At 31.1% G+C, this 26,681-nt stretch overlaps 1 protein-coding gene across 2 annotated transcripts in view; it reads right to left on the bottom strand.

Annotated features, from left to right (window-relative positions):
* The window catches only part of GRIK2 (glutamate ionotropic receptor kainate type subunit 2), an 822,997-nt gene that overhangs the window by 199,426 nt on the left and 596,890 nt on the right, over positions 1–26,681 (bottom strand). For both annotated transcript variants that reach the window (XM_051997449.1, XM_051997450.1), the window contains one exon: positions 10,365–10,588. In XM_051997449.1, the coding sequence (XP_051853409.1) occupies positions 10,365–10,588 (224 nt within the window). The remainder of the gene's footprint in view (positions 1–10,364; positions 10,589–26,681) is intronic.

Raw genomic sequence — 26,681 nt, 5'->3', positions numbered from 1 at the left:
GCTTTGGGAAAATTTGTCAATTTGCATTGAAGGTGATGGGGGAATAGTATCAGAAATGCCAAGAGCCCCTGGGTCAGTTTTTGTCACTATTCCTTCCCTGATTCATGCTCTGGATGTATTCCAGTTTTTCTGTCTTTCTTAAAAAGTAGTTCGCAGTACTAACCATAGAACTCAAGATGTGGTCTGATTAGAATATAAAGGACTACTGCCTCCCTCACAGTGGACATCAAGAATCTATTAATGCAATTTGAAGTATGCTTTTCAGGTTTTATTGTTTTTGTTGCCAAATTAGTACTCTTTCCTATTGTGTTTATTAAGGAGTTAAAGTGAAATAGAATTGCCCCATTTCTAAAGTATCTAATTCTTTCAGGGGTACTAAAATGCATATTTTTGGCATTCCCATCATCCTCCCTATGTTCCTGTAGCACTATGAACTAAAACAATTAGTTTCTGTGATTTACTTAGCCAGGCATTGTAGAGTTCTTAAATTGAAATAAATCGGCAAGAGTTGACTGCAGTTCCCAGAAGCTAGTCTACCAAGATATTTATTGAGCTGACATGTTTGCAGGGAGGACAACTAGGCAGTCTGCCTGCCTCAGGGTGTCTGGAAATTCAATTGTAAAAAGAGAGGCAAGGCCAGAACTAGAGGCAGAGCATTTTTCCTTATAAAATGAAAAATGCAAGTAGAGCATCATAGCATTGATATTTTAAACTTTGGTTTTTATTTTTACATTTGATTATCTTGGAATAAATGTCAAAGGGAAATGATATTTTTCTCAGAGGGAAAAATACCTCTATAGAAATACACACCCCAAAAGTTTAGAAGCTAATGAAAATGTAAACATATTTTTGATTGTTTTAGTCATAAATAAAAACATTTTTTAAAAATTCTTTTTTTAAACGTGTGTGTGTGTGTGTGTGTGTGTGTGTGTGTGCAATTACTTTATTTGCTTTAAATACTATCCTATGAGAAGTAAAGAGAGGACTGGTGCTGTTTGTTATTTTTATTTCTCTAATGAATTATCCATTAAGAGGAGGAAGACAGAATATTGTCATCTTATTTTAGAAATGATAACATCTTCATTGCCATCAAAAATAAGAGGATGGTTTTCTTTCAATTGATTTGCCAAATCAATTATGGAGAGATGGCTCTAAAAGAGCTTATTACTGTTTTTATTCATACATATATAGAGTAAAATTTATTATATGTATAGTTCAAAAATACTTAACTTTTCATAAGATTAAATGCAAAAATTTATTAATAATATTTTTCATTTTAATGTATCTGTGATATTATCAATGTAGAAATTCCCTCCATTGGTGTAGATAGCAACCCATTCTTGCCTCCTTATACTGTATGATTCTTGTAAACTTTTTTCTTATCAAGACTCCATAAAGGAGCAACTTGATTTTTGGAGTCCCATGTTTCTATTAAATGTATGTGATCCTGAAATGCCTTTGTAGAATGTTAATAGCAAAAACAAAAATATTTAAAATAGTATTGAGGTGAATCTAAGTTCTGTAGGGTATTCTAGGATAAGTGTTAAATAGTGAGAGGAACAATGAAAAAGGATTTCCCAGCAATTCATTCACGAAAATAAGATTCCAGATAAAATGCAACATTTTAAATTCTATTTTACAGGAGTAAAATGGGAATGTTTTCTTCTGAGTGAGAGGTGGGGCAGGTTGGTTCCAAAGGCTTACAACAAAATTGGCATTTCATTTCAATGTGACAACAGCCTTCTTGACAGCAGATTAGTTTAACATTGAAGATCCCAGCAAAACAGTTATCCATTTTTGAGTGCATAATAATTCATTGTTGCCCTTCACTGTACATTAAATGTCACCCATCATTGTGACAGGAATATAAAAGAGATTGCACTGGAGTCAGGAGCCAAAATGAAAGCTGTTAATGCAGTCATTTTCAATGTGGTCTTTTTAACCTAGTTAAGTTTACATAAATGTTCCATTTGGAGTAACTTCAGTTCAGAATATAAGAGGGAAAATGCAGAATGTCTATTAAAATTACATAATATCTCTATAGCACTATCTGCAGTCTCCATGACATAAACCTTGTTATATATGAAATAGTATTATGGTGAGTTTATATTGTCTTATGAACTGGAACTTCAGTGAATCTAAGCCAACTTACTTAATTATTCTATCCTAATTTTATATTGTATTGACTAAAGTTCTAGTAAAATGTCAGACTGTTTAGTGTTCTATATAAGATAAGACAAAAATTCCATATTCTATTTAATTTGGGGATGTGGGGTGAGACAAGGAAAGTGAAAAACAATTCTACTACTGAATCATTCTTTTTAGTAGTGTACTTTGCTAGTTTCTACAACAAAGAGACTCTGGTTTTCTAAATATCTTTCTATCACTGGTATAAATTTTAACAAGAAGAGGTTCATAAATTTAAGGAACAGTGTTTGCAAGAATTCCTATGTGTGATAGCTTGCAGCCTTGCAAACAGATGTAAATAGTTTCAACAACTTTGAAGAATACAAGCAATAACAAAGGTCTGGGAGAGAAAAGCATTGACAAATCATCTGCCTTTCTCTCAGAATAACTGGTTATCTTGAGTAACTAGAAACTTTCCAAAAAATAAAGTCAGGACTAGGATAGACCTTAGGAATTAGCACTTATCCCAGGCATCTTTCGCAGACTGATTTTAAGATGGTCCAAAGGTTCTAAAAAATGTTAAGGGAAAAAAATGATAATGTCACAAAGAACTTTGACCTGATTTTCCTTATCAAGTGGCTAGCTAGGAGTAAGAACAGAACTACTGTGATGATTGCTCTAGTAATGGGCAATCTAAAACCTTTAAGATCTATGTCTTTTTCCTCTATTCCTTCCCCATTGACATAAACATCATCATAGTTCCAGTTTATCCTCACACCATTGTTAACACTAGCACAAATGTTTTTAATGTAAATCATTATTTAAACTTTCCAATTAACCCCCTACATGCCTAATGACTGGGCCAGGGGAGGTATTGAAATCCATGGAATAATACTTGAACTCAAAATTCTTTAAATTTCGATGATCTTTCTTAAATTAATTTATAGTACAGGTTTCATAAGTCAACTACATTCAGAGCAGTATAATTTTTTAAATAATCTTTAAGATTTGTGGTAGAGTAAAATGGTCCATGCAAGGGATATATGTTATAGGTTACCTTTGGTATCTTTAGCAAGTCTCTTTATTTAATAGAAGTTATATTTGAAGCAATGTGAAAAAATTCTCCCATTAACAGTATAAAGGAAGGGTGCCCTGACCAGAAATTTTGACATGATTTACTGCCACCCAAATATTAGCATGTCTGTTTAGAAGAGAAAGGAGAAAGAAGAGAGGAAGAAATATTGGAGACAAATATGACTAATTATAGTCCTTTTTCCAAAGACTTTTTGTGACTTGACATTATCTTTACCACACTCTAAAAATGTAGTGGAAACAATGCAATGTGTGAAATTCTACTAATGACTGCTATTCCTCTTCTGGACAGGACTCGTTCCTTAGACTGCATCAATTCAAAGCTGCTGATAGTACTCCAGTTTTAATATCACTCTGTGACCAAATCGCAATAACCTAAGGCCACCCTCCTTGTTCAAATAGGGGATTTGATCTAATTTTAGATGATCTTGAACTATGCTGATTATGTCAATAAGCTATAGGAATAATAGTTTCCTTTGCTAAGAAAACATTTAATAATGACATCATACTAACAAAAAAAAAAAAAAGGGTAGGGGAACTCCAACATAAGTTCTTTATTCCTGGGAAGATATCTGTCTTGTGAATATCTCTAAAAAGGAACATATGAATCATCAAATGACTTTCAAACTTATACACACAAAAGGGTTTGAGTATGGGTTTGGATAGAATACAAGCAGGACTTTAATTAAGATCTTTAAAGTATATCAATAATAAAATTCTATTTTTACATTACATTTAAGGGATGATCATTTTATGAGAAGTTTTCATATCTCCTATTTGTCAGAAAAATTTACATTTAAAGGTCTTTATTGTATAACATATAAAATATCTCTTATATATTATAATACATACAATATAACATATTGTATAATATTACTAAATAAAATAGAAAAGCATAAAATAATGCACTGTGTATATAATTGTAAACTGAATCATGTATTATTGGTGCCTATCAAAAATGAATTATGCATTTTCTCTAAAACAGTTTTGAGAAAGTGTTTTAAATATCCACTTGGGTAATTATAATATATGTATCATATATTTTGTGCTAGAAAAATAGGTTTTAGAAGTTTAGAAAAGAATATAGAGTAAAAAATTAAAAGCTAAAGCAAGTCATAAGAAATTATGGAAAAGCAAGACTAAAAAGAGAGAGAGAGAGAGAGAGGACCAAAAAACAAATACAAAACTCTCAGTACTTTTTGACCATATGAATATTCCAAATAGAAAAATGGATAGCAGATTGCATATAGTGTATCATAATACTTTGAATTGTAATATTATATAAGAACAGTAATGATAACCTAGACTTATTTGTTATAATTAAGTCATTCCCTGATTACACATTTTTCAGTGCTTCTTAACTAGTTTCCACTATTGGTACAGTATTAGTGAATCTCACAATTGGAGTGATCACTCAGTGGTGATGGATTTCCCACACATGAAAACTAAGAAAAAGAAAGGGAAGTCCCATTATTAAATAGGAAATTAGATAGAAACAGTTCAGCAAAAATAATATATTTCACCCAAACTATGAAGGATCACATCAAAAAGAGACAAGTCCTTCACTAATTTCTCTAGAAATTATAGTGAAGCTGAACATAAAAAAGCTCTTAGAGAAGCTGATTCTATAACTTCACCCCACTAGTACTTCATAAAGTCACAAAATCAAATAATATGGAGCTCCAATGGTTTAATCTAACTAGGGCCTGAGCCTTAATTTACTATATGACATTCCCAATAAGTGGGGCAAATCCTTTTATGCCATTATTTCACATTTCCAAACCAGCTATGTGTGATCTCTGGATATGTTCCAACTTATTAAATTCCTCCTTACTAAAATGTGATACCCATAAGAGAATGTAAATAAAATCTAACCAGGGTGAAGTGCAACACACTATCATCTTGATGATTCTATAAACTATGGTTTTATTAATACAGCTAAATTATTGTTCTGTTATTGTTGCTAATTTGCATATCTTTTTGCCTGAAAGGAATCCTATAACAAGCCTAATCTATACTGAGCATGCAGTCCAAAAACCTAGATCTTTTTCACATGAACTTTTAAATTTATGTTCATTCTTATTAATTTCAATTTCAAGTTAATTCTATGATTTTACCTGAGATCATTTTTGCATCCAGAATCCATAGATCAACATATTCCCTGTCCTCAGCTTTTTGCCATTCATAATAATTTAGACAAGCATGCCATCATCCACAAATATATTTGCCTTTTTTATGCCTCTATTTCTTTCCATGCCTCATTTCTTTCCAGAAGCTAACTGAGACACCATTGAACCAAGTCTTTTCCAATTTTTTCTAGCTATAAACCCTCAATTTTTTTTATTCAAGTCTTTGTTATAGCAATAAATCACCAGTGCTGAAAGACACCGTCTCTATATATGACAATCTGTTGAATCATTCTCATAAGACTGTTCTCTGCTCTTATCTCCCACTCTCTCATTTACCTTTACTCTTTACATTTTCATCTTGTAGATTCCAGGAGATAATAAGTATTCAAGTTTTCATAAAAATCTTTTATAGGCATTCTCCCTAACTTTTTCAGAGTAACAGGCCTTATGAAGACTATTGTTTTTTTTTTTTTTTAATTGTGGAATATATAATGAGTAAAAAACAATTTTTAGATTATCATTTACCTTATATTCTTCTATAAACTTTATATAACTTTTTTACATAAAGAGGACACATTAAATGTGGAAGTAAAAGTGATAAACAAAATATATCATTATTAAAAAAATTAAAAATAACTTCTGTGGGCTATATGTGCTACTTAAGATACTATATACTGATAGGTGAAATTATTAACTTGCAGTTTTGAGACTTAATAGTATAGATACATTTAGATTTCTAAAAGTCAAATAAATATTGCATTTAAGGTTTAGAATTGCAGACTGTCATTGAAACATTATTCCATGTCATTTGAATGTTCTTACATTGACAACAACAAAAGTTCAAGATAGTGGTAGGCTGGATTTGAATTTGATGACTTTTTTGGTCTTTTGAACTTCAACTGAGACCTTCAGGTTATATAATCAAAGGACTTTCTTTTATTAAAGATTTATTAGTATTTTTATTTGAAAATATTCAAATCAATAAAATCAGCATTTTGTATTAATCAAAACTTATCAATAAACTAAGGCATACTATATGTAGCATCCTTTTTATTTTCTTATTACAGAATATAACATAAATATTTTAAGTTATCTTAATAAATACATAATCATCTAAAATATGATACACCTTCAAAAATATCCCATTTTAAAGGATATGGACCTGACTCTAAAAATAATGCAAAAACATTTCTTTTCAAATTGTTGATAAGATTAATATAAATAAAACTTCCATTTTTTTAAAGGAAAATACAACTAATTGGCCATAGTTCTACTTTTTAAAAATACTATACAAAATAGCAATCTATGACCATGTGTTCATAATCAGGTAAAGGAGGGGAAATTCCATGAAGGATAATTTTGATTTTCATTCACTTACGGAGGTTCTCAAAATATGACATATGAACTCTTAAGGGGTTCTAAGATCTTTTAGGGGTCTTCATGGACAAAAATATTTTAATAATAATTAAGAAATTATTTAACCATGAAAATATTCTTCCCTTTTCTAATCAACTATGCATAAAACTGGAATCTCATTATATACTACAATGAAAGCTGATATAAGAATCTGTCTTCCAACAGGCCAAACATTAAAGATATTTGTAAAAAAAATAGATTAAAATGTCACTGCTGTCACAAATTTTTTTTCGGAAAATATAATTACTTTTAATTCAATTTATATATATATATACATATATATATTAACATTATAAGCTTATTATTTTTTAATTAATTAAAATGTTTTAAAATTAGTATCTGTTTAAATTCATAGTATGGTATTATTGATAGATATTACCCACATAAACAAAAATTTAAGGACTCCAATATAGATGCTCAATGTTTTTTGAGAGTGAAAGTGAATTCTAAGACCAAAAAGTTTAAGAGCTACTGCTATATAGATAAATTGTCTCAAGGAAAAAAAAAAATATATATATATATATATATATATATATATAGTTGTTACACCTAAACTCTATGCCTATTTGTGTATCATCTCACACACACACACACACACACACACACACACACACACACACACACAATCCAGATGTAGCCAGTGTTCATATTTGAATTTACAAGAGTATTTGGTATGGAAGATATTGCAAGAGTAGTTGAAATTTTAAGGAATTTTAAAGGGAAAAACAATTATTTCTAGGAAGCACAATTTTAGACATAAAAAAATCTCAAGTGCAGGTTTACTTCCTCATTTGCTGTAATTCAAGGTTTGTGGTATGTGTTAGTTATATGATTGTTCCTCAGAACTAGAGATGATTGGATTATGTTGAAACTTCCCCTTAAATTTAGAGATCATAGTAGATTCCTTTTAATGGAATCTCATCCATTCTTCTTTGCTTGCTAGGTTTTCCTCTCCATTGTTCTGTGTGTTATCAACATATACAAGGTAAGTGAATGGAAAGTATTATTAGTGTACATTTATTTATATTTCAAGGGTCATTTATATGGTGAAGTTCAGTCATTTTGATTGTTTATATTTAATTTATGAGCTTGCCTTAGATTTAATGAATACCTTTGTTTAAAAATGTTTAAATAATTACTTAACATTTTTAAATATATTCTCCAAATATTTGACCATATTTGAAAATTGGATATCTGTTTGGTTTCCCTTTGATTGTGAGCCACCAAGTTTGATTAACTTTGTTCTGGTCAAATTACAGCAGGTATAATCCAAAATGTCTAAACAATTGCATACTAAACTTTGGCTTTTCAAAGAGAAGCCCAAGTTACAAAGAGAATATTAAAATTATTTATTCTATTTCATACAAATTTGCTACTTGAAAGTGCAAATAAAGTTTTCACAAGGACTCATGTTATTTCAGATAATAATACTAAGCCATTTGGAAGGACAATATCTTTGCTAATGGGAATCCTGGAATGTTTGAATGCAACTACTATACTCTAACAAAGTATTTCTAAATATTTTTTTAAAAACATAACTTCTCTATGTTTATTAGAGTATAAATTATGTATAAAATATTTTTGTCACTATATTTTTCAGAGATATTTCTGTGAATAGATCTTATTCATTTGATGACAAAAATAGACTACAAGTGAAATGAATAGTATCCTAGTTAATATAAACCAATTGCAAGTTGTATATTTTAGGATAATTCTTCTAAAAGAATTATTATCTATGATATTCTGCCTAAGGCAATTAAAATTTGAATGAAACATAGTTATGGTTATAATTAATAATATACTTCAATCAGTCAGTCCTATAAGTAGGATTTTCACTACCAAATTATAACTATATATAAATATAGATGTATATATATATGCATAAATATATAACTATATATGAATGTATAAACATATTCATGTACATAAAAATATATGTGTGTACACATATAGTCATTTAGAGTATAAAAATATGGTAAATTATTTTCTTCCTCAATGGACTTGGTTAACTTTTTTAAAAGTATTGATGTAATCACTTATCTAAAGTACATAAAACATATGTTATTAATATGCTCAAATGCTTGTCTGATAATATCCTAGCATAGCTTTTATACATGATTTTGAGACTAAATGAACAACAAGGAAGAAAAATTTAGAGAAATCGATGAATAGGGTGAATTAAAGTAGCATTAAAAGGCAAGGATGCTAGGGAAAATATAGACTAGTATAATTCTCATATTTCTCTATTGACAAAATGTTGCAAGGATAGCTCCATTAGAATTTCTAACTATCTGATTTTATGGATGTGCATGTTATATGAAGAGAAAATGGAAATGGTTTGCAATAACAAAAATTTATAATATAAAAATATTCAAGAATAAAAATTTCAACATAGAAATTTAATACAAAAATATACTTAAGTGAATGTAATAATACTTTTAGAAATTAAATACTTGAACATTAGCCTTAAAAATGAGGAATACCTACACGACTATTCAGCACAGGTTGCTTTCCTCATTTATGATGTAACAATAGCAATCTGAGGAAATCAGAAGTACATTTCTTAAATTATTATGCTTACAACTGAGTTTGAAGTTCTAAGATATTGTGTTTATCCTCTATTCAATTAAGAAAAGAATTGACACTAAATGATACAATCAATTGGAATGATAACAATGGTAAGAGGAAAGAATGAAGGAAAAACAAATGTCCCAGCACCATTATTGTTGTTAATGATATATGGAACATGGTAACAATTTATTTTACATTATTCAATTATTGAAACTTTGAGTTTCATTTAAATTCCTGAACTTCACACTATGAAACTATTCCAAAAAAGACATATATAAAATGTCATGCTTATTTTTAGAAAAATTTTTAAAAACCTGTTTAGGAATATGTATATACATATAAAATTTTAAATTGATCCCTTTCTTTTATACTAAAGTAATGTTTCTTATTTTATTGTTTCATTCTTCTTTATTGAATACATGTCAACTCAGATAGGGTTGAATTTTATATTAATGAGGAACTAAAAATAGAAAAAGGCATAAAAATATATAAATAGTTCAAGGTCAGACTATGTTTGTACATGCATGTGTATTTTGTGTGGTGTTGTCTTCATATTGTGAAGTGGTAAATAAGAGATCTAGTTAACACCTCTATTTCCCAAATAGACCAATTTATAGTTCATAATTAGAAACTTCCTGTTGTTACATATGTTATAATAAAGATTCTTTTAGAATATGAGTTAGAAGGTTGCTAAGGTTCCTTCCAATTCTCAAATTCTGTGACTCAACAAAAGTTCTTACAAATGGAGTAAATCATCTTGATTAATGTGAATAGCTAAGAGATTCTAATTAAAGGCCTTAAAGTCCCCTAACAAAAATATAGCTTAAAGACATAATCAGCATACTGCATGCCTACATAGGCAGCATAGTGCTCTTTGAACAAGGATAAAGGAGCCCTAAGAATTCATCCTTTAAACATCATGAAGTACAAAGCAAAAGCAAAAATAAAATCCATTGTGACTTTTGACAATCATTAGTGAGAAAAAGGAGGTAACAATTGCCAAAAACATCACAAAAGGGAGCATGTTACCTGGCTATGACAAAGAGCACACAACTGACACCCAAGTAAGCCAGCAGAATATACATCCAGATATCAGGGGAGAGAGGATTCAGGAAGGAGAAGACGCCTGGGTTTGTACCATTGGGTTTGCGGTACAAAATACTTATTCCAAGAGTCATAAAGGGCTTGGAAAAGTCGATGACCTTCTCTCGAACATAGGTAATAGCCAGTGGGGCAACTGCAAGGTCAGCTTTCTGTTGGCAGAAATATAAAGAGAAGAAAAATAAACTATAAGTCAACAGGAAGAAAGCAATCAAATTAGATAAAACAAAGAATTTATATTGAGATGCTTTGTCACTATAACAACTAAACTAAACTTAATGAGCTCTTTTTTTCTGAAGTAAAATGCCCAATTTATTCTGTTTATTATCTGCTTTTAAATAGACAAAGATTATTTTTAGTAATTAAACATTTCTCAGAATTTATCCTTGTTTTACACATTTCAATTATATAAGTTCATTTGGTGTCAGTTACCATTTTATCACCACTGTAGCTCAAACTTTCAAAGATCTTATTACTTAGCTTTTTTTTTAAATAAGCATTTACAATTTAAAAATCAGGATTAGCTCAGTGTTGATTTTTTTATGCTAAAGGATGATGATTATGTTTTTTAAACTTTCCTTTTGATACAATATTTTTAGTTTTATTGAATTTTATAATTTTCATATAAAAAGTTTGGTATATTAATAAATTATTTATACACATTTTAAATTTTGGTAATTCTTTATTGATTTTATTTAATGACTAAATCAATCCTCTTCAGAGATCACAGATTTAAAGCTGCAAGACATCTCTAAGGTCATTTAGTATAACCCTTCTCATTTTAGAGATAAACTAAAACCCAGCAAAGTTAAGTGGCTTGCTCAAAGTCATGTAAGTAATAAGTATAAGAATCATTTGAAATCAAGTCCTTTGACTTCATAATCATTGCTCTTTGCAAACTAACATGCTGCTTTTTGCAAAGGAGATGCCTAGAGCTAAAAGAAATTCATTGACTTATCCATGATCATTTAAAGTAACAGGTGAAATTCAAAGCCAAGTATCTCTCAAGTCTATAATTAATTTTTTTATATACCATGATGCCTTTTAATTAGTGCCTGAGAAAATGCCATTTTTAAGCTTTTAAGTAAGCAGAGCACTTACCCTGCAAATAAATGCAATTTCACCATTGATGGATTTCTTTCCTTTTTGTTAATATTGTTCATTGTTAAAGATAATTGTGCCAATAAATAGCCCTTGGGTGACTATCATTGTTTTATTTAACCTGGTAACCTGTGTGAATAGTATTATACAATTTCTAAATGGTCCATGTTGGCTTGATCTATGTTTTTTCCAGATTCACATTTTATGACTCCCTTTGCATAGGGTTGTTTAGAGAACATGACCTCCTACTAAATTCATTTCATCAGTACGTCATAGATCTAGAATCAGAAGAGATCTCAGAGGCCATCTACCTCAACCTCCTCACTTTAAACATAAGGAAAACAGGACAAAAGGGGATTAACTAACTTGCCTGAAATAGACCCAGTTTCTTTGTCTGGATAATTAGTGTTAAGGTAAAATTCAATCATAATTCAAATATGTAAAATGAAAGCCCATGTTAAATATCTATAAGGAAAATGTTAGATACACATTTCATAAACATAGTTTGCTGAAAGAAAAATGAAAATTCAAATGGAGAAAAAGGATCAAATACTTTTTGGGCACAAGATGGTAAATGAAGAAAAAAAAAGAAGATAAGGAAAAATAGTTACAAAAAAGGAGAGGTTAGCATATCTAAAATCTTAATGTATTTAGCGAATGAGCTAGGTTATTTTTTTTTTTGTCAAAGTTTCAATTGACTAGTGTTTTTGACTAAGAGAAACTAAATAATTTAAGAAAATAAAAAATAAAAATTCTTTATTTTACCTTACAATGAGTAGGAGTACACTTTTAAAAAACAGAAACATTAGATTTCAAGGACAAGGACTGATTTATTGCATAAAAGTCATAAGCATATGACCAGTCCCTAAAATGGAGATTAATTTTTATTTATTCAGTCCACAGGAGCATTTTTTGGAATACATTTGGACTTCATCATAGAATGCTATTTGCAGTCATCTGGAATGTAATAGGAATTTTACTATTTAAAAGATGTTTACAGTGATAATTCTACTAATTTGCTATTATGTTATTTTGTTATCAAAAAACATCCATTTGGGGGCCAGAATCATAGGACTGGAAATAGGTAGTCTATAGTTGATTGATGGTTCAACAGATATAATTCAGAAGCCTTTATATATTTTAACTCAAATATAGCTTTACCCAACAAAAAAAAATGAGTACTGTCGATTATGTTTTGGTCCCTCAGAATACAACAAAACTGGGTATTATTTGTTGTGAGTTATCAGAAGTGATGAATTTAGGTTTTATAATGATCTAGACATAAAGAATGATATTATAAACAAATTCGTAAAACATAGCATAGTTTTCCTCTCAGACCTGTGGAGGAGAAAGAAATTTGTGACCAAAGAACAACTAGAGATCATTATTGATCACAAAATAGATATCTTTGATTATGTTAAGTTAAAAAGTTTCTGTACAAACAAAACTAATGCAGACAAGATTAGAAAGGAAGCAATAAACTGGGGAAATTTTTTTACATTCAAAGGTTCTGATAAAGGCCTCATTTCTAAAAAATAGAGAGAATTGACTCTAATTTATAAGAAATGAAGCCATTCTCCAAATGATAAATGGTCAAAGGATATGAACAGACAATTTTCAGATGAAGAAATTGAAAATATTTCTAATCATATGAAAAGGTGCTCCAAATCACTATTGGTAAAAGAAATGCAAATTAAGACTACTCTGAGATACCACTATACACCTCTCAGATTGGCTAAGATGACAAGAAAAGATAATGATGAATGTCGGAGGGGATGTGGGAAAACTGATAGATTGTTGGTGGAACTATGAATGAATTCAACCATTCTGGAAAGCATTTTGGAACTATGCTCAAAAAGTTACCAAACTGTGCATACCCTTTGACCCATCAGTGTTTCTACTGGGCTTTTATCCCAAAGATTCATGGATTTTAAAGAGGAGATAAATAAAATATATTTTTTTTTCTTATTTGTATTAGTAAAGGCAGTTCCTTCACGTGGGAGTTCTCTAATACTAATAAATTTAGAAATTTAGTTCTTTTTATTGTATATAACAATAGATCATTGGTTAATGATCAGCAATGTGATAAATTTGATATAGAATAAAAAATAGGAACTGAACCTGTGATTTTCTTAGCATAGGAAATTACCAAGTGATAGTTACCTTAGGAGGATAAATGACTTGCTTAGAATCACCTAGATTACATATAACAGAAATAAGACTTAAACACAAATCTTCCTGGTTTCAAGATCAATTCACTAAAAGGAGCAACATATCACAGTGGATGGGACATTAGACTTGCAGTTATGAAGATCTGAGTTAAAATTCTGTCTCAGATACTTAGTAATTATGAGATCCAAGAAGTGTCAATTAATTTCTGTAGATCTCAGTGCCATATTTGTAAAATGAGATGAATTAAATAGCATCTAACTACAATTCTAGCTCTTAATCTATGATCCTATGATTTAAAAAAAATCTTCCACAAAATATTACTTTAATGCTTCAATTGGCATAGAAATCACTTGGCTTTTGAAGGCTCTGCTAGCAAAGTCTGACAGCTTTTTTTATACTAGGAAAGTTTTTATTATTGTCCTGGGGATGGATTGTCTGATAATCCCTTCCTTCGAACTCCTTCCTCCCAAAAAGGCCAACCTGCCTACTAGGAATATAGAAAAATTAATCTTTAGTAGATTGGTCATGATGTAATGAATTCCTTGACTATAGTTCATTAAGCAGAAGTAATAAAAATATTTTTAAGTATTACATAGTCCCCTAATTGTTGATGACCAATTTAAGTCCAAAACTCACTATTCTTAGGATTTCTTTAAGTATATAATAAATTCATCACAGATTCAAAGAAGTCATTCTTGTCTTTATCCACCTCTGAATGTACTTCAGTTTTTTTTTTCCTTTCATTTAAAAAATACCTTTACCTCAATAGATATTTCTTGATTACATGTAATTTTTAAATTTTAAGTTTCAAATTCTTTCCCTTCCCTTTTGCCCAAACACCATCCTTGAGAAGTTAAACAATTTGATTTTCATTATACATGTAAGGCCATGAAAAAATATTTTTAAATTAACCATGCTGCAAAAAAAAACCACAAAGAAAATAAACCAAAAAATTAAGTAAAAAATGTATGTTTTAATTGTATTCAGATTTTATCAGTTGGAAGGTAATAGCATTTTAGTCATAAATGTTTAGGAAGTGTCTTCAATCATTGTCTGATCAGAGTAGCTAAGTTTTTCCACAGTTGATCATCCTTATAATGTTGTTGCTAGTGTGTACAATGTTCTTTTGGTTCTGCTCATCTCACTTTGCATCAGTTCAAAAAAACCCCACCATATTTTAAATCATCCTGCTTATTATATATTATTCTTTAATCTTCTATCATAATCACATTCTATAATTTGGTCAAATATTCCTCGGTGGATGGGCATCTTCTCAAATTCAATTTTTTTGCCATTACCATTTGCTGCAATATGAGTCCTCACCTCCTCTTTTATTTTTTATTTTTATTTTAGCTCTTTAAGAAACATACTTAGTAGTGTTATTGCTGGGTAAAAGGGTATGAACAGTTTTATAACCCTTTGGACATAGCTCCAAATTGATCTCCAGAATGGTTGTGACCTAGTCCACAACTCCAGTAATAAGGCAATAGTGTCCCAATTTTTCCATGTCCCCTTCAGTATTTGTCAATTTCCTTTTCTTCTATGTTAGGTAATAAATGTCATGTTATATGACAGCTGTGGTGTGGTACCTTAGACTTGTCTTAATTTACATTTCTTTAATTACACTTTAATTAAGTAATGCTTTAGTCACACTTTTTCTTGTGACTATAAATAGCTAATTTCTTCTGAAAAATGCCTATTAACCATTAATCAAATGGGCAATGGTTCTTCTTTTTATGTATGTGTATACATACACACACACAATATACAATACAATATATAATATAAAGAAATGAAGTTTTTATCAGAGAAACTTGGTGCAAAAAAAGGTTTAACCAATTTGTTGTTTTTCCTTCCAATAATGGCTGCATTCATTTTGCTTCTGCAAAAGCTAAATGGCACAGTAAATAACTCACCAGGCCTGGAGTCAGAAAAACTTGAATTAAAATCCAGCCTCTGAAAAGTACTAGCTGTGTGACCCTGGGCTAATCATTTAACCCTGTTTGCCTCAGTTTCTCATTTTTAAAATGAGCTGGATAAGAAAATAGCACACCACTCCAATATCTTTGTCAAGAAAATCCCAAATGGAATCACAAAGAGCCCAACATATCTAAAATTACTGAACAACCACATTTAATTCTCTTTTTTTTTTCTTATAGCTCAGTCAGGTGGCACAATGGATAGAATACTGGGCTTGGAATCATGAAGTTCCAATGAGTCCATATCTATTCATAGGCACTTAACTAATTACATAAGTCAAAGAAAGTCACTTAACTTCTATGTCTCAATCCTCCAGAATAAAATTGGGATGCACCAGTGAAGAAAATGGCAAACCACTATGGTATCTTCGCCAAGAAAACTTTATGAACAAATCCATGAGGTCATGAAGAATCACACATAACTGAATGACAACAAAATCAAAATAATGTACTTTACTCCTTATAATCTCCTCTACCTTTTGTTTGGTCATAAACCCTTCCCTTATTTTTAGTTCTAAAAGATACATTTTTCCATGTCTCTTTAATTTGCTCATGATAGAATCCTTTATGTCTAAATAATGTATGCATTTTGACCTTATCTTGTTATACATTGTGAAATATGTGTCTATTCCTAGTTTCTACAAAACTATTTTAGTTTTTTCCAGAAATTTGTCAAATAGTGAGTTACCCTAGATTATTACAAGTCATATACTGCTGTGAACTATGAACCTAATATATTCAACTAAACCACCAAGGCAGTACTTAGAAGAAAAGTCTTATATCTAAATTTATATATCAACAAAATAGAGAAAGATAAGATTTATGAATTGGGTAAGCAATAAAAAATAAACAACAAATGAAAAATTTCCAGTAAACCACCAAAATGGAAATTCTGAAAATAAAAGGAAAAATTAATAAAATTGAAAGTAAAAGAAAAAAATGAAAAACTATGGGCTCATTTTATTTAAAAAAGAAACAAAATGGATAAATATTTGGCTAATTTGTTTTTTTAAGAAGAAAATCAAATTACTAGTATCAAAAATGAAATGGCTTGGATGCTCTATTTTTGAAAATGAAATTTAAGCAACTATTAAGTATTATCTAAGTTCAATAGATGAATATTCACAAAAATATAAAATGCATAAATAAATAGAACAGGAAATGGAATACTTGAATAACTGTCTTAGAAAAATTGAAGAAGAGATCAATCAGCTCCTTAAAATAAACATCGTCATGACCAGTCAATTTTATGAAATATTTTTAAAAACAACAAATGCTAGTACTGTATAAACTATTTGGGGAAAAAAAGGCAAAGAAGGAATGCTACCAAATTCCTTTTATGACACAAATATGATTTTGTTACTTAAAACAGAGTGAACAATAACAGAAGGCAATTCCTTTAGGAATATTGATAAAAAATATGTAAATAAAATACTTGCAAGGAGTTTGCAATATCACAAAGATTGTTTATAATGAGCAGATGGGATTTATGCCAGGAATATAAGGCTGGCTCAAAATTTTGTCAACAACTGTTTTTATTCCTTCAATTTCTTTTTCTTGGTTTATTGTTGTAGCTAACATTACTAGTAAAATTTGGAATAATGGTGATAATGGACATCCTTGCTTCACTACAGATGTTACTGGGAAAATTTTGAATTTATCTCCATAACAGATAATGCTTGCTCTTGCTTTTGGATAACTACTATTTATCATTTTAAGAAAAGTTGCATTTTTCCCATCCTTCTTTGTGTTTTTAAAAGGAATAAGTACTATATTTTATCAAAGTCTTTTTTTCCACCTATTGAAATAATTTTTGTTGTTCTTAATGATATGGTCAATTATCCTCATATTTTCTCTAACTTTGAACTAGGTCCTAGGGAGTATTTCTGAAAACAGACACATAAAAACCCTAAAACTTAGGACAGTGTACCCTCCACCCTATAGAAGCATATCCCCAATTTAACAAAGATTTAAAAAGTCAAGGAAGGGACTGAGAAATTAGCAAACAACAGAAAAAAATTCTGACCACAGGAAGTTACTATGGTGACAAGGAAGATCAAAACACATAGTAAGAAGAGGATCCAAACTCCTACATCAAAAGCCACAATATTAATTAGTTCAATATTAATTATTGAAGAATATTAATTAGTTCAAATAAGGAAGAACTAAAAAGATTTTGAAAATCAAGTAAGAGGAGTAGAAGAAGAATTTGGAAGAGAAGAGAGTGATATAAGAAAATCATGAACAATTAATAACAGCTTGATAGAGAAAATACAAAAAAAAAAAGGAAGAAGAAGAAGAAGAAGAAGAAGAAGAAGAAGAAGAAGAAGAAGAAGAGAAAGAAGAAGAAGAAGAAAGAATACTTTGATATACTAGACCAAATGGTAAAGGAGGTACAAGGTATACACACACACACACACACACACACACACAGAGAGAGAGAGAGAGAGAGAGAGAGAGAGAGAGAGAGAGAAAGAGAGATGAATATAGATATAGATATACATACATCTATATAGGCATATACATGTATAAAACAAAATACACATGTAAAACTGTATATACACATATATATTCATTTGAACAATGAATAGAAGAATGAATTGGAAAACAGAATTAGAACAATGAAAATAAGTGATAGAAAACTTCACTGAAGGGAAAAAAAACTTTTTAAAAATTAGAGTTGGGCAAATAAAGAAGGAAGTAGAAAAATTCACTAAGGGCAATAATTCCTTAAAAATTACAATGAACAAATGGTAACTAATGACTTTATAAAAAATCAAGAAAAAATCAAGCAAAATCAAAATAGTGGGGAGGGGGGAAGAAGGCAACATAAACTACCTCACTGAAAAAATAGCTGATTGGGAAAGTAGATGCAAAGAGACAATTTGAAAATTATTGGACTACCTGAAAAGCATGATCAAAAAAAGAGCCCGGACCTTTTGTTTTCCAGATAAATTTTGTTGTTATTTTTTTTTCTAAATAGTAAAAGAGATTCTTGGGAGTTTGATTAGTATAGCATAAATAGATTTAGTCAGTATTGTCATTTTTATTATATTCACTAGAATATAATATGCAAAAGCATTTGATATTTTTCCATTGTTTAGATCTGACTTTATTTGTGTAGAAAGTGTTTTGTAGTTGTGTTCATATAGCTCCTGACTTTCCCTTAGCAGATATATTTCCAAATATTTTATACAATTGATAGTTATTTTAAATGGAATTTTAAAAATATTTTTTGCTGTTGGACTTTGTTGGTGATGTATAAAAATGCTGATGATTTATGTGGATTTATTATGTTTCCTGCAACTTTGCTAAATTTGTGGATTGTTTTTAATAAATTTTAGTTGATTATCTAGGGTTCTCTATGTATACCATCATTTCATCTGCAAAGAGTGATAATTTGGTTTCCTCATTACTTACTCTAATTTCTTTCATCTTTTTTTCTTCTCTTATTGCAAAAGCTAAGACTTGTAATACAATAATGAACAGTAATGGTGATATTAGGCAACCTTGTTTCACCCCTGATTTTACTGGGGATGATTCAAATTTATCCCTATTAGATATGATGCTTGCTGATGATTTTAAATAGATGCTACTTATCTTAAGGAAAACTCCATTTATTCCTACACTCTCTAGTGTTTTTAGTAGGAATGGATATTGGATTTTATCAAATACTTTTTCTGCATATATTGAGATAATCCTATGGTTTTTATTGATTTGGTTATTAATATAGTCAATTATACTAATAATTTCCCTAATATTGAAGAACTTCTGCATTCCTGATATAAACCCAACTTGGTCATGGTGTATTATGCTGGGGATGACTTTCTGTACTTTTTTTGTTAATAGTTTATTTAAAATTTCTGTATTAATATTCATCAGAGAAATAGGTCTATTATTTTCTTTCTCTGTTTTCATCCTATTTGGTTTAGCTATCAGTACCATGTCTATATCATAAAAGAAATTTGGCAGAAGTCTGTCTTTTCCCATTTTTTTCAGAGTTTGTATAGTATTGGAGTTAATTGTTCTTTAAATGCTTAGTAGAATTCACGTGTAAATCCATTTGGTCCTGGGGATTTTTTCTTAGGGAGTTAATTAATAGCTTGTTCTGTATTTCCTGCCATCTCATTAACCTCAGATTGTGCTTTTCTCTTTCTTTTCCCCCCTTATCTCCTTCCCCAGTATTAAACTTATAAGCACCACTTGTCTCGTGTAACCCTCCCTTTTTAGGATCCCTGCCTCCCCTTAGAGTCCTTTCTCTTTCTTTATACCTTTTTTTTTTCAATTTCTGTATTCCCTTCTATTTAGCCTTCTCCTTCCCTTTTTGCTTTTTCCCTCCCACTTTTCAATGAAGTGGGAGAAGTTTCTCTGTAAACCAAATATGTCTAATATTTTCTCATTGTGCCAATTTTGATGAGAGAAATGATGAGAGATCATACCTCTCCCTTCTTTCCCTCAGAAATAATAGGTATCCTTTGCCTCTTAGTGAGATGCAGTACCTCCACTTTTCTCTTTTTCTGGTAGAATTTCCTTTCCACTTCTATATCCTTTTTAATATTATAACAGTAAACCAAATTATACATGTACTTTTTATATATATCCATAACAGAAATACAGTCCTCAAAAATTCTTTTTACCTTTTTATGCTGCTCTTGAATCCAATATTTGGAGGTCAAACTGTTTACTTAGCACTGTTTTTTTTTTTCATCAGAAATATATGGAATTCACTTATTTCATTGAATGTCCATCTTCTTCCTTGGAAGAAAATGCTCAGTGTGGCTGGGTAAGTTATTCTTGGCTGCGTACCAAATTCCTTTGCCTTTCAGAATATCAGATTCCAGGCCCTTCAATCCTTTAATGTGGACACTGCTAGATCCTGAATAATCCTTATTGTGGCTCCCCTGTATTTGAATTTTTTTTCTGGTTGCTTGTAGAATTTTTTCCTTGGTCTGATAGCTCTGAAATTTAGCCACAATATTTCTTGGAGTTTGACTTTGGGATTCCTTTCAGTAGGTGATCAATGAATTCTTTTAATGTTTATTTTACCTTCTTTTTCTTTTTTTTTTCTTTTTTTTTAATTTTTATTTTTTATTTAATGATTACTTTATATTGACAACAATATCCCTTGCACTCGTTTCTTTTCCGATTTTTTTTCCCCTCCCTCCCTCCACCCCCTCCCCTAGATGGCAAGCAGTCCTTTATATGTTGGATATGTTGCAGTATATCCTAGATACAATATATGTTTGCAGAAGCGAACAGTTCTCTTGTTGCATAGGGAGAATTGGATTCAGAATTACCTTCTTTTTCTATAACATCTGGGCAGTTCTCTTTGATGATTTCCTGAAAAATAGTGTCTAGGATCTTTTTTTCATAATTTTCAGGGAGTCCAATAATCCTTAGATTATCTCTTCTAGATCTATTTTCCAGGTCTGTTGTTACCCCAAGTAGGTATTTAACATGTTTTTCTATTTTTTAAAATTTTTTTTGGTTTTGCTTAACTGATTCTTGGTGTCTTTTCATGTTATTCATTTCCATTTGTTCAATTCTGATTTTTAAGGAATTATTTTCTCCATTTACTTTTTTATTTCTTTTTGTAATTGTCCAATTGAGTTTTTAAATGAGTTGTTTTGTTCTATTGGGTTTTTTTTTTCCATTTTGCCGATTTTATTTTTTAAAATATTTTCTTTTTCCAATTCACTAATTCTGTTTTTCAAGGAGTTGATTTCTTTTTCCTCTCTATCTTTTAATGAGCTACATGTTCTATCCAGACCCTCTTGCAAAGCTTTCCTTTCTTTTCCCCATTTTTTTTTCTAGCTCTCTTTTAAGAGCCTTTTAAATTTCTTCTGTGAAACCCTTGTGTGATGGGGGATATATCACCATTTGGGACTTCATCTGGAGACAATCTGCTTTTAGTCTCCTCAGAGTTTGAAATCTGCTCTCTTTCAGTATAGAAGCTATCTATAGTTAGAGCCCACTTTACCTTTTTACTCATTTTAACAACAACAATAAAAAAGGTGTAGTCTGCTTTGGGGGAAATGTGGAGCTACTGAGCTTCCTTGATAGACAACAGGAAGTAGCAGTGAAGCAGCAGTGGGACAGCAATGGTTGTGCTGGGATCAGCAGCTGTGCTGGAATGAGCAGCTGTGCTGGGATTAGCAGTTGTGTGCTGAGATTGGGCTTAGTCTCTCCTGGTGCTAGGTGGGTGTGGCCAGGTCCTGAGAGATTCTAGCATTTTGGGGTTATATCTTACTCCCTGTGTTTATAGTTGCTCTGCTGATTTACTGGCTTGCTGCCAGAGCAGAGTAGCCGACACCATGATAGAGTTCTCCCAGCTGGCGAGATTTTCAGCTGGTGAAGACCACCCCCCAACCTCCTATGGTCTGATCAGCATGAGCTGTTTCCCATAATCTCACCACATAACTGCCTGAGTCTATGCCTGGCCTAGTTCCATTCCCTCCCAATGAGGGAGCAAAAACAGACCTTTTTGGAAGAATTTCAAGATTATTTTCCATTGGTAATATGTCATACTCCCAATATCTGTGGGTTTTGACAAGTTATTCTGAGGCTGAGTTTCATAAAAATTAATTTGAGGGTAAAGGAGAGTTTAGAAAGATGTGTGTGTCCTCTCTACCATCTTGGATCCATTCCCCCCAACACTGACCATTGCAAAACTTTCTGTTCCAAATTTTCCCCTCCCTCCCATTCCCTCCCCTAGATGCAGGTAGTCCAATACATTTTATATAGTTATTTTACTACACAAGGAGGAAAAAAAACCTGAGAAAGAAAACAAAATGCAAGCAAACAACAACAGAAAGAGTGAAAATGCAATATGGTGGTCCACACTCAATTTCCACAGTCCTCTCTCTGGATGTAGATAGCCCTCTTCATCACTGAACAATTGGAATTGGCTTGAATCATATCAATGTTGAGGAGAGCCATGTCCATCATAATTTATCTTCATATAATCTTATTGTTGCTGTGTATAATGATCTCCTGGTTCTGCTCATTTTACTTAGCATCAGTTCACGTAAGTCTCTCCAGTCCTCCCTGAAATCATCCTGCTGGTTGTTTCTTACAGAACAATAATATTCCATAACATTCATATACCATAATTTATTCAGCCATTGTGTAATTGATGAGCATCCACTCAGTTTCCAGTTTCTTACTATTACAAAAACTGGCTGTCACAAACATTTTTGCACATATGGGTTCTTTTCCCTTCTTTAAGATCTCTTTGGGATATAATCCCAGTAGAAACACTAAAGGATCAAAAGTATCCACAATTTGATAACTTTTTGAACATAGTTCCAAATTGCTCTCCAGAATGGTTGGAGCCATTTACAATTCCACCAACAATGTATCAGTGTCACAGTTTTCCCACATCCCCTCCTACATTCATCATTATCTTTGCCTGTCATCTTAGCCAATTGGGGAGGTGTGCAGTGGTATCTCAGAGTAGTCTTAATTTGCATTTCTCAGATCAATAATGATTTGCAGCACCTTTTCATATGATTAGAAATGGTTTCAATTTCTTCATCTGAAAATTGTTTATATCCTTTGACTATTTATCAATTGGAGCATGGCTTGATTTCTTATAAATTTGAGTCAATTCTCTCTATATTTTAGAAATGAAGCCTTTATCAGAACCTTTGAATGTAAAAATGTTTCCCAGTTTATCTATCACTTCCCTTCTAATCTTGTCTGCATTCGTTTTGCTTGTACAAAAACTTTTTAACTTTATATATTCAAAAGTATCTATTTTGTGGTCAATAAAGATCTCCATTTCTTCTTTCATCACAAATTCCTTCCTCCTCCACAGGTTTGAGAGGTAAACTATCCTATGTTCTTCTAATTTGTTTATAATATCATTCTTTATGTCTAGATTGTGAACCCATTTAAACCTTATCTTGTTATATAGTGTTATGTGTAGGTAAGTGCCTAGTTTCTGCCATACTAGTTTCCAATTTTCCCAGTAGTTTTTGTCAAGTAATGAATTCTTATCCCAATAGCTAGGATCTTTGGATTTGTCACACACTAGATTGCTATAGTTATTGACTATTTTGTCTTGTGAATTTAACCTATTCCACTGATTAGTCTATTTCTTAGCCAGTACCAAATGGTTTTGATGACTACTACTTTATAATATAGTTTTAGATCTGATACAGGTAGGCCACCTTCATTTGATTTTTTTTTCATTAATGCCCTCGAAATTCTTGGCCTTTTGTTCTTCCAGATGAATTTTGTTGTTTTCTAGGTCAATAAAATAGTTTCTTGAGAGTTTGATAAGTAAATAAATTAGTTTAGGTAGTGTTGTCATCTTTATTATATTCAATTTACAAATCCAAGAACATTTGATATTTTTTGTTATTTAGATCTGAGTTTATTTGTTTGGAAAGTTTTTTATTATTTTGCTCATATAGTTCCTGACTTTCCAAATATTTTATACGATGGACAGTTATTTTAAATGGAATTTCTCTTTGTATCTTTTGCTATTGGATTTTGTTAATGATATCTAAAAATGATGTTGATTTATGTGGATTTATTTTGAATTCTGCAACTTTGCTAAAGTTGTGGATTTTATCTAATAGTTTTATGGTTGATTCTCTAGAGTTCTCTAAGTATACCATCATATTATCTGCAAAGAATGATAATTTGGTTTCCTCATTACCTATACTAATTCTTTAAATGTGTTTCTTGTAAACAACATATTGTAGGGTTCTGGCTTTTAATCCAATCTGTTATCCACTTCTGTTTAATGGGAGAGTTCATCTCATTCAAAATCACAGTTAAAATGACTAATTCTGTATTTCCCAACATGTTATTAACTCCAAATTATGTTTTTTCTCTTTTCTTTCCCCCTTGCCCTCCTCCTTAGTATTTTGCTTACGAGTTCTACCTGCCTCAAGGAGCTCTTCCCCTTTACAGCCCCTTTCCCTATTATTCTTTCCCCTATTATTTTTCTTTTCCTTTCTATTAGCCTCTCTCTTTCCTTTTCCTTTTCCCCTGCAACTTCCCTTTAATTCACAGAATTTTCTCTGTGAAACCAAATAGTTTTAATATTTTCTCTTTGAGCCAAATCTGATGAGAGTAAGAGTCACACAATGTTAGTTGCCCTCCCTTCTTTCCCTAAATTATAATAGGTTTCTTTGCCTCTTTATGAGATGCAATCTCTCTCATTTTACCCCCACTTCCATCATTTTCCAGTACAATCCCCTTTTCACCTCTTTTTTTTTAAGACATTATTTTATTTTATTTTATTTATTATTATTTTTTAAATAATTTTTTATTGATAGAATGCATGCCAGGGTAATTTTTTACAGCATTATCCCTTGCATTCATTTCTGTTCCGATTTTTCCCCTCCCTCCCTCCACCCCTTCCCCCCAGATGGCAAGAGTCCTTTACATGTTCAATGGGTTGCAGTATATCCTAGATACAATATATGTGTGCAGAACCAAACAGTTTTCTTGTTGCACAGGGAAAATTGAATTCAGAAGGTATAAATAACCCAGGAGGAAAAACATAAATGCAAGCAGTTTATATTCATTTCCAGTGTTCTTTCTCTAGGTGTAGCTGCTTCTGTCCATCTTTGATCAATTAAGGCTCTCTTTATCAAAGAGGTCCACTTCCATTAGAATACATCCTCAAACAGTATCATTGTTGAGGTATATAATGATCTCCTGGTTCTGCTCATTTCACTCAGCATCAGTTCATGTAAGTCTCACCAGTCCTCTCTGTATTCATCCTGCTGGTCGTTCCTTACAGAACAATAATATTCCATAACGTTCATATACCACAATTTACTCAACCATTCTCCAATTGATGGACATTCTTTCATTTTCCAGCTTCTAGCCACTACAAACAGGGCTGTCACAAACATTTTGGCACATACAGGTCCCTTTCCTTTCTTTAGTATCTCTTTGGGGTATAAGCCCAGTAGAAACACTGCTGGATCAAAGGGTATGCACAGCTTGATAACTTTTTGAGCATATTCCAAATTGCTCTCCAGAATGGCTGGATGTGTTCACAATTCCACCAACAATGTATCAGTGTCCCTGTTTTCCCACATCCCCTCCAACATTCCCCATTATTTTTCCCTGTCATTCTAGCCAATCTGACAGGTGTGTAGTGGTATCTCAGAGTTGTCTTAATTTGCATTTCTCTGATTAATAATGATTTGGAGCATATTTTCATATGTCTATAAATAGTTTCAATTTCTTCGTCTGAGAATTGTCTGTTCATATCCTTTGACCATTTATCAATTGGAGAATGGTTTGATTTCTTATAGATTAGGGTCAGTTCTCTATATATTTTGGAAATGAGGCCTTTATCAGAACCTTTGATTGTAAAAATGTTTTCCCAGTTTATTGTTTCCCTTCTAATCTTGTTTGCATTTGTTTTGTTTGTACAAAAACTTTTCAATTTGATATAATCAAAATTTTCTATGTTGTGGTCAATAGTGATCTCTAGTTCTTCTTTGGTCATAAATTCCTCCCTCTTCCACAGGTCTGCGAGGTAAATTATCCTATGCTCTTCCAATTTATTTATCATCTCATTCTTTATGCCTAGGTCATGAACCCATTTTGACCTTATCTTGGTGTACGGTGTTAAGTGTGGGTCAATGCCTAGTTTCTGCCATACTGATTTCCAATTTTCCCAGCAATTTTTGTGAAATAATGCATTCTTATCCCAGAAACTGGTGTCTTTGGGTTTGTCAAACACTATATTATTAAAGTTATTGGCTGTTTTGTCCTTTAAACCTAACTTATTCCATTGATCAATTAGTCTATTTCTTAGCCAATACCAGATGGTTTTAGTAACTGCTGCTTTATAATATAATTTTAGATCTGGTACAGCTAGGCCACCTTCATTTGATTTTTTTTTCATTAATTCCCTTGAAATTCTTGACCTTTTGTTTTTCCATATGAACTTTGTTGTTATTTTTTCTAATTCATCAAAGTAGTTTTTTGGGAGTCTGATTGGTATAGCGCTAAA

This window comes from Antechinus flavipes, chromosome 4 (genome assembly GCF_016432865.1).
Source record: "Antechinus flavipes isolate AdamAnt ecotype Samford, QLD, Australia chromosome 4, AdamAnt_v2, whole genome shotgun sequence".
Lineage (NCBI taxonomy): Eukaryota > Metazoa > Chordata > Mammalia > Dasyuromorphia > Dasyuridae > Antechinus > Antechinus flavipes.
The sequence above is the reverse complement of the archived record's forward strand: the minus strand, read 5'-3'. Positions and strand labels throughout refer to the sequence as shown.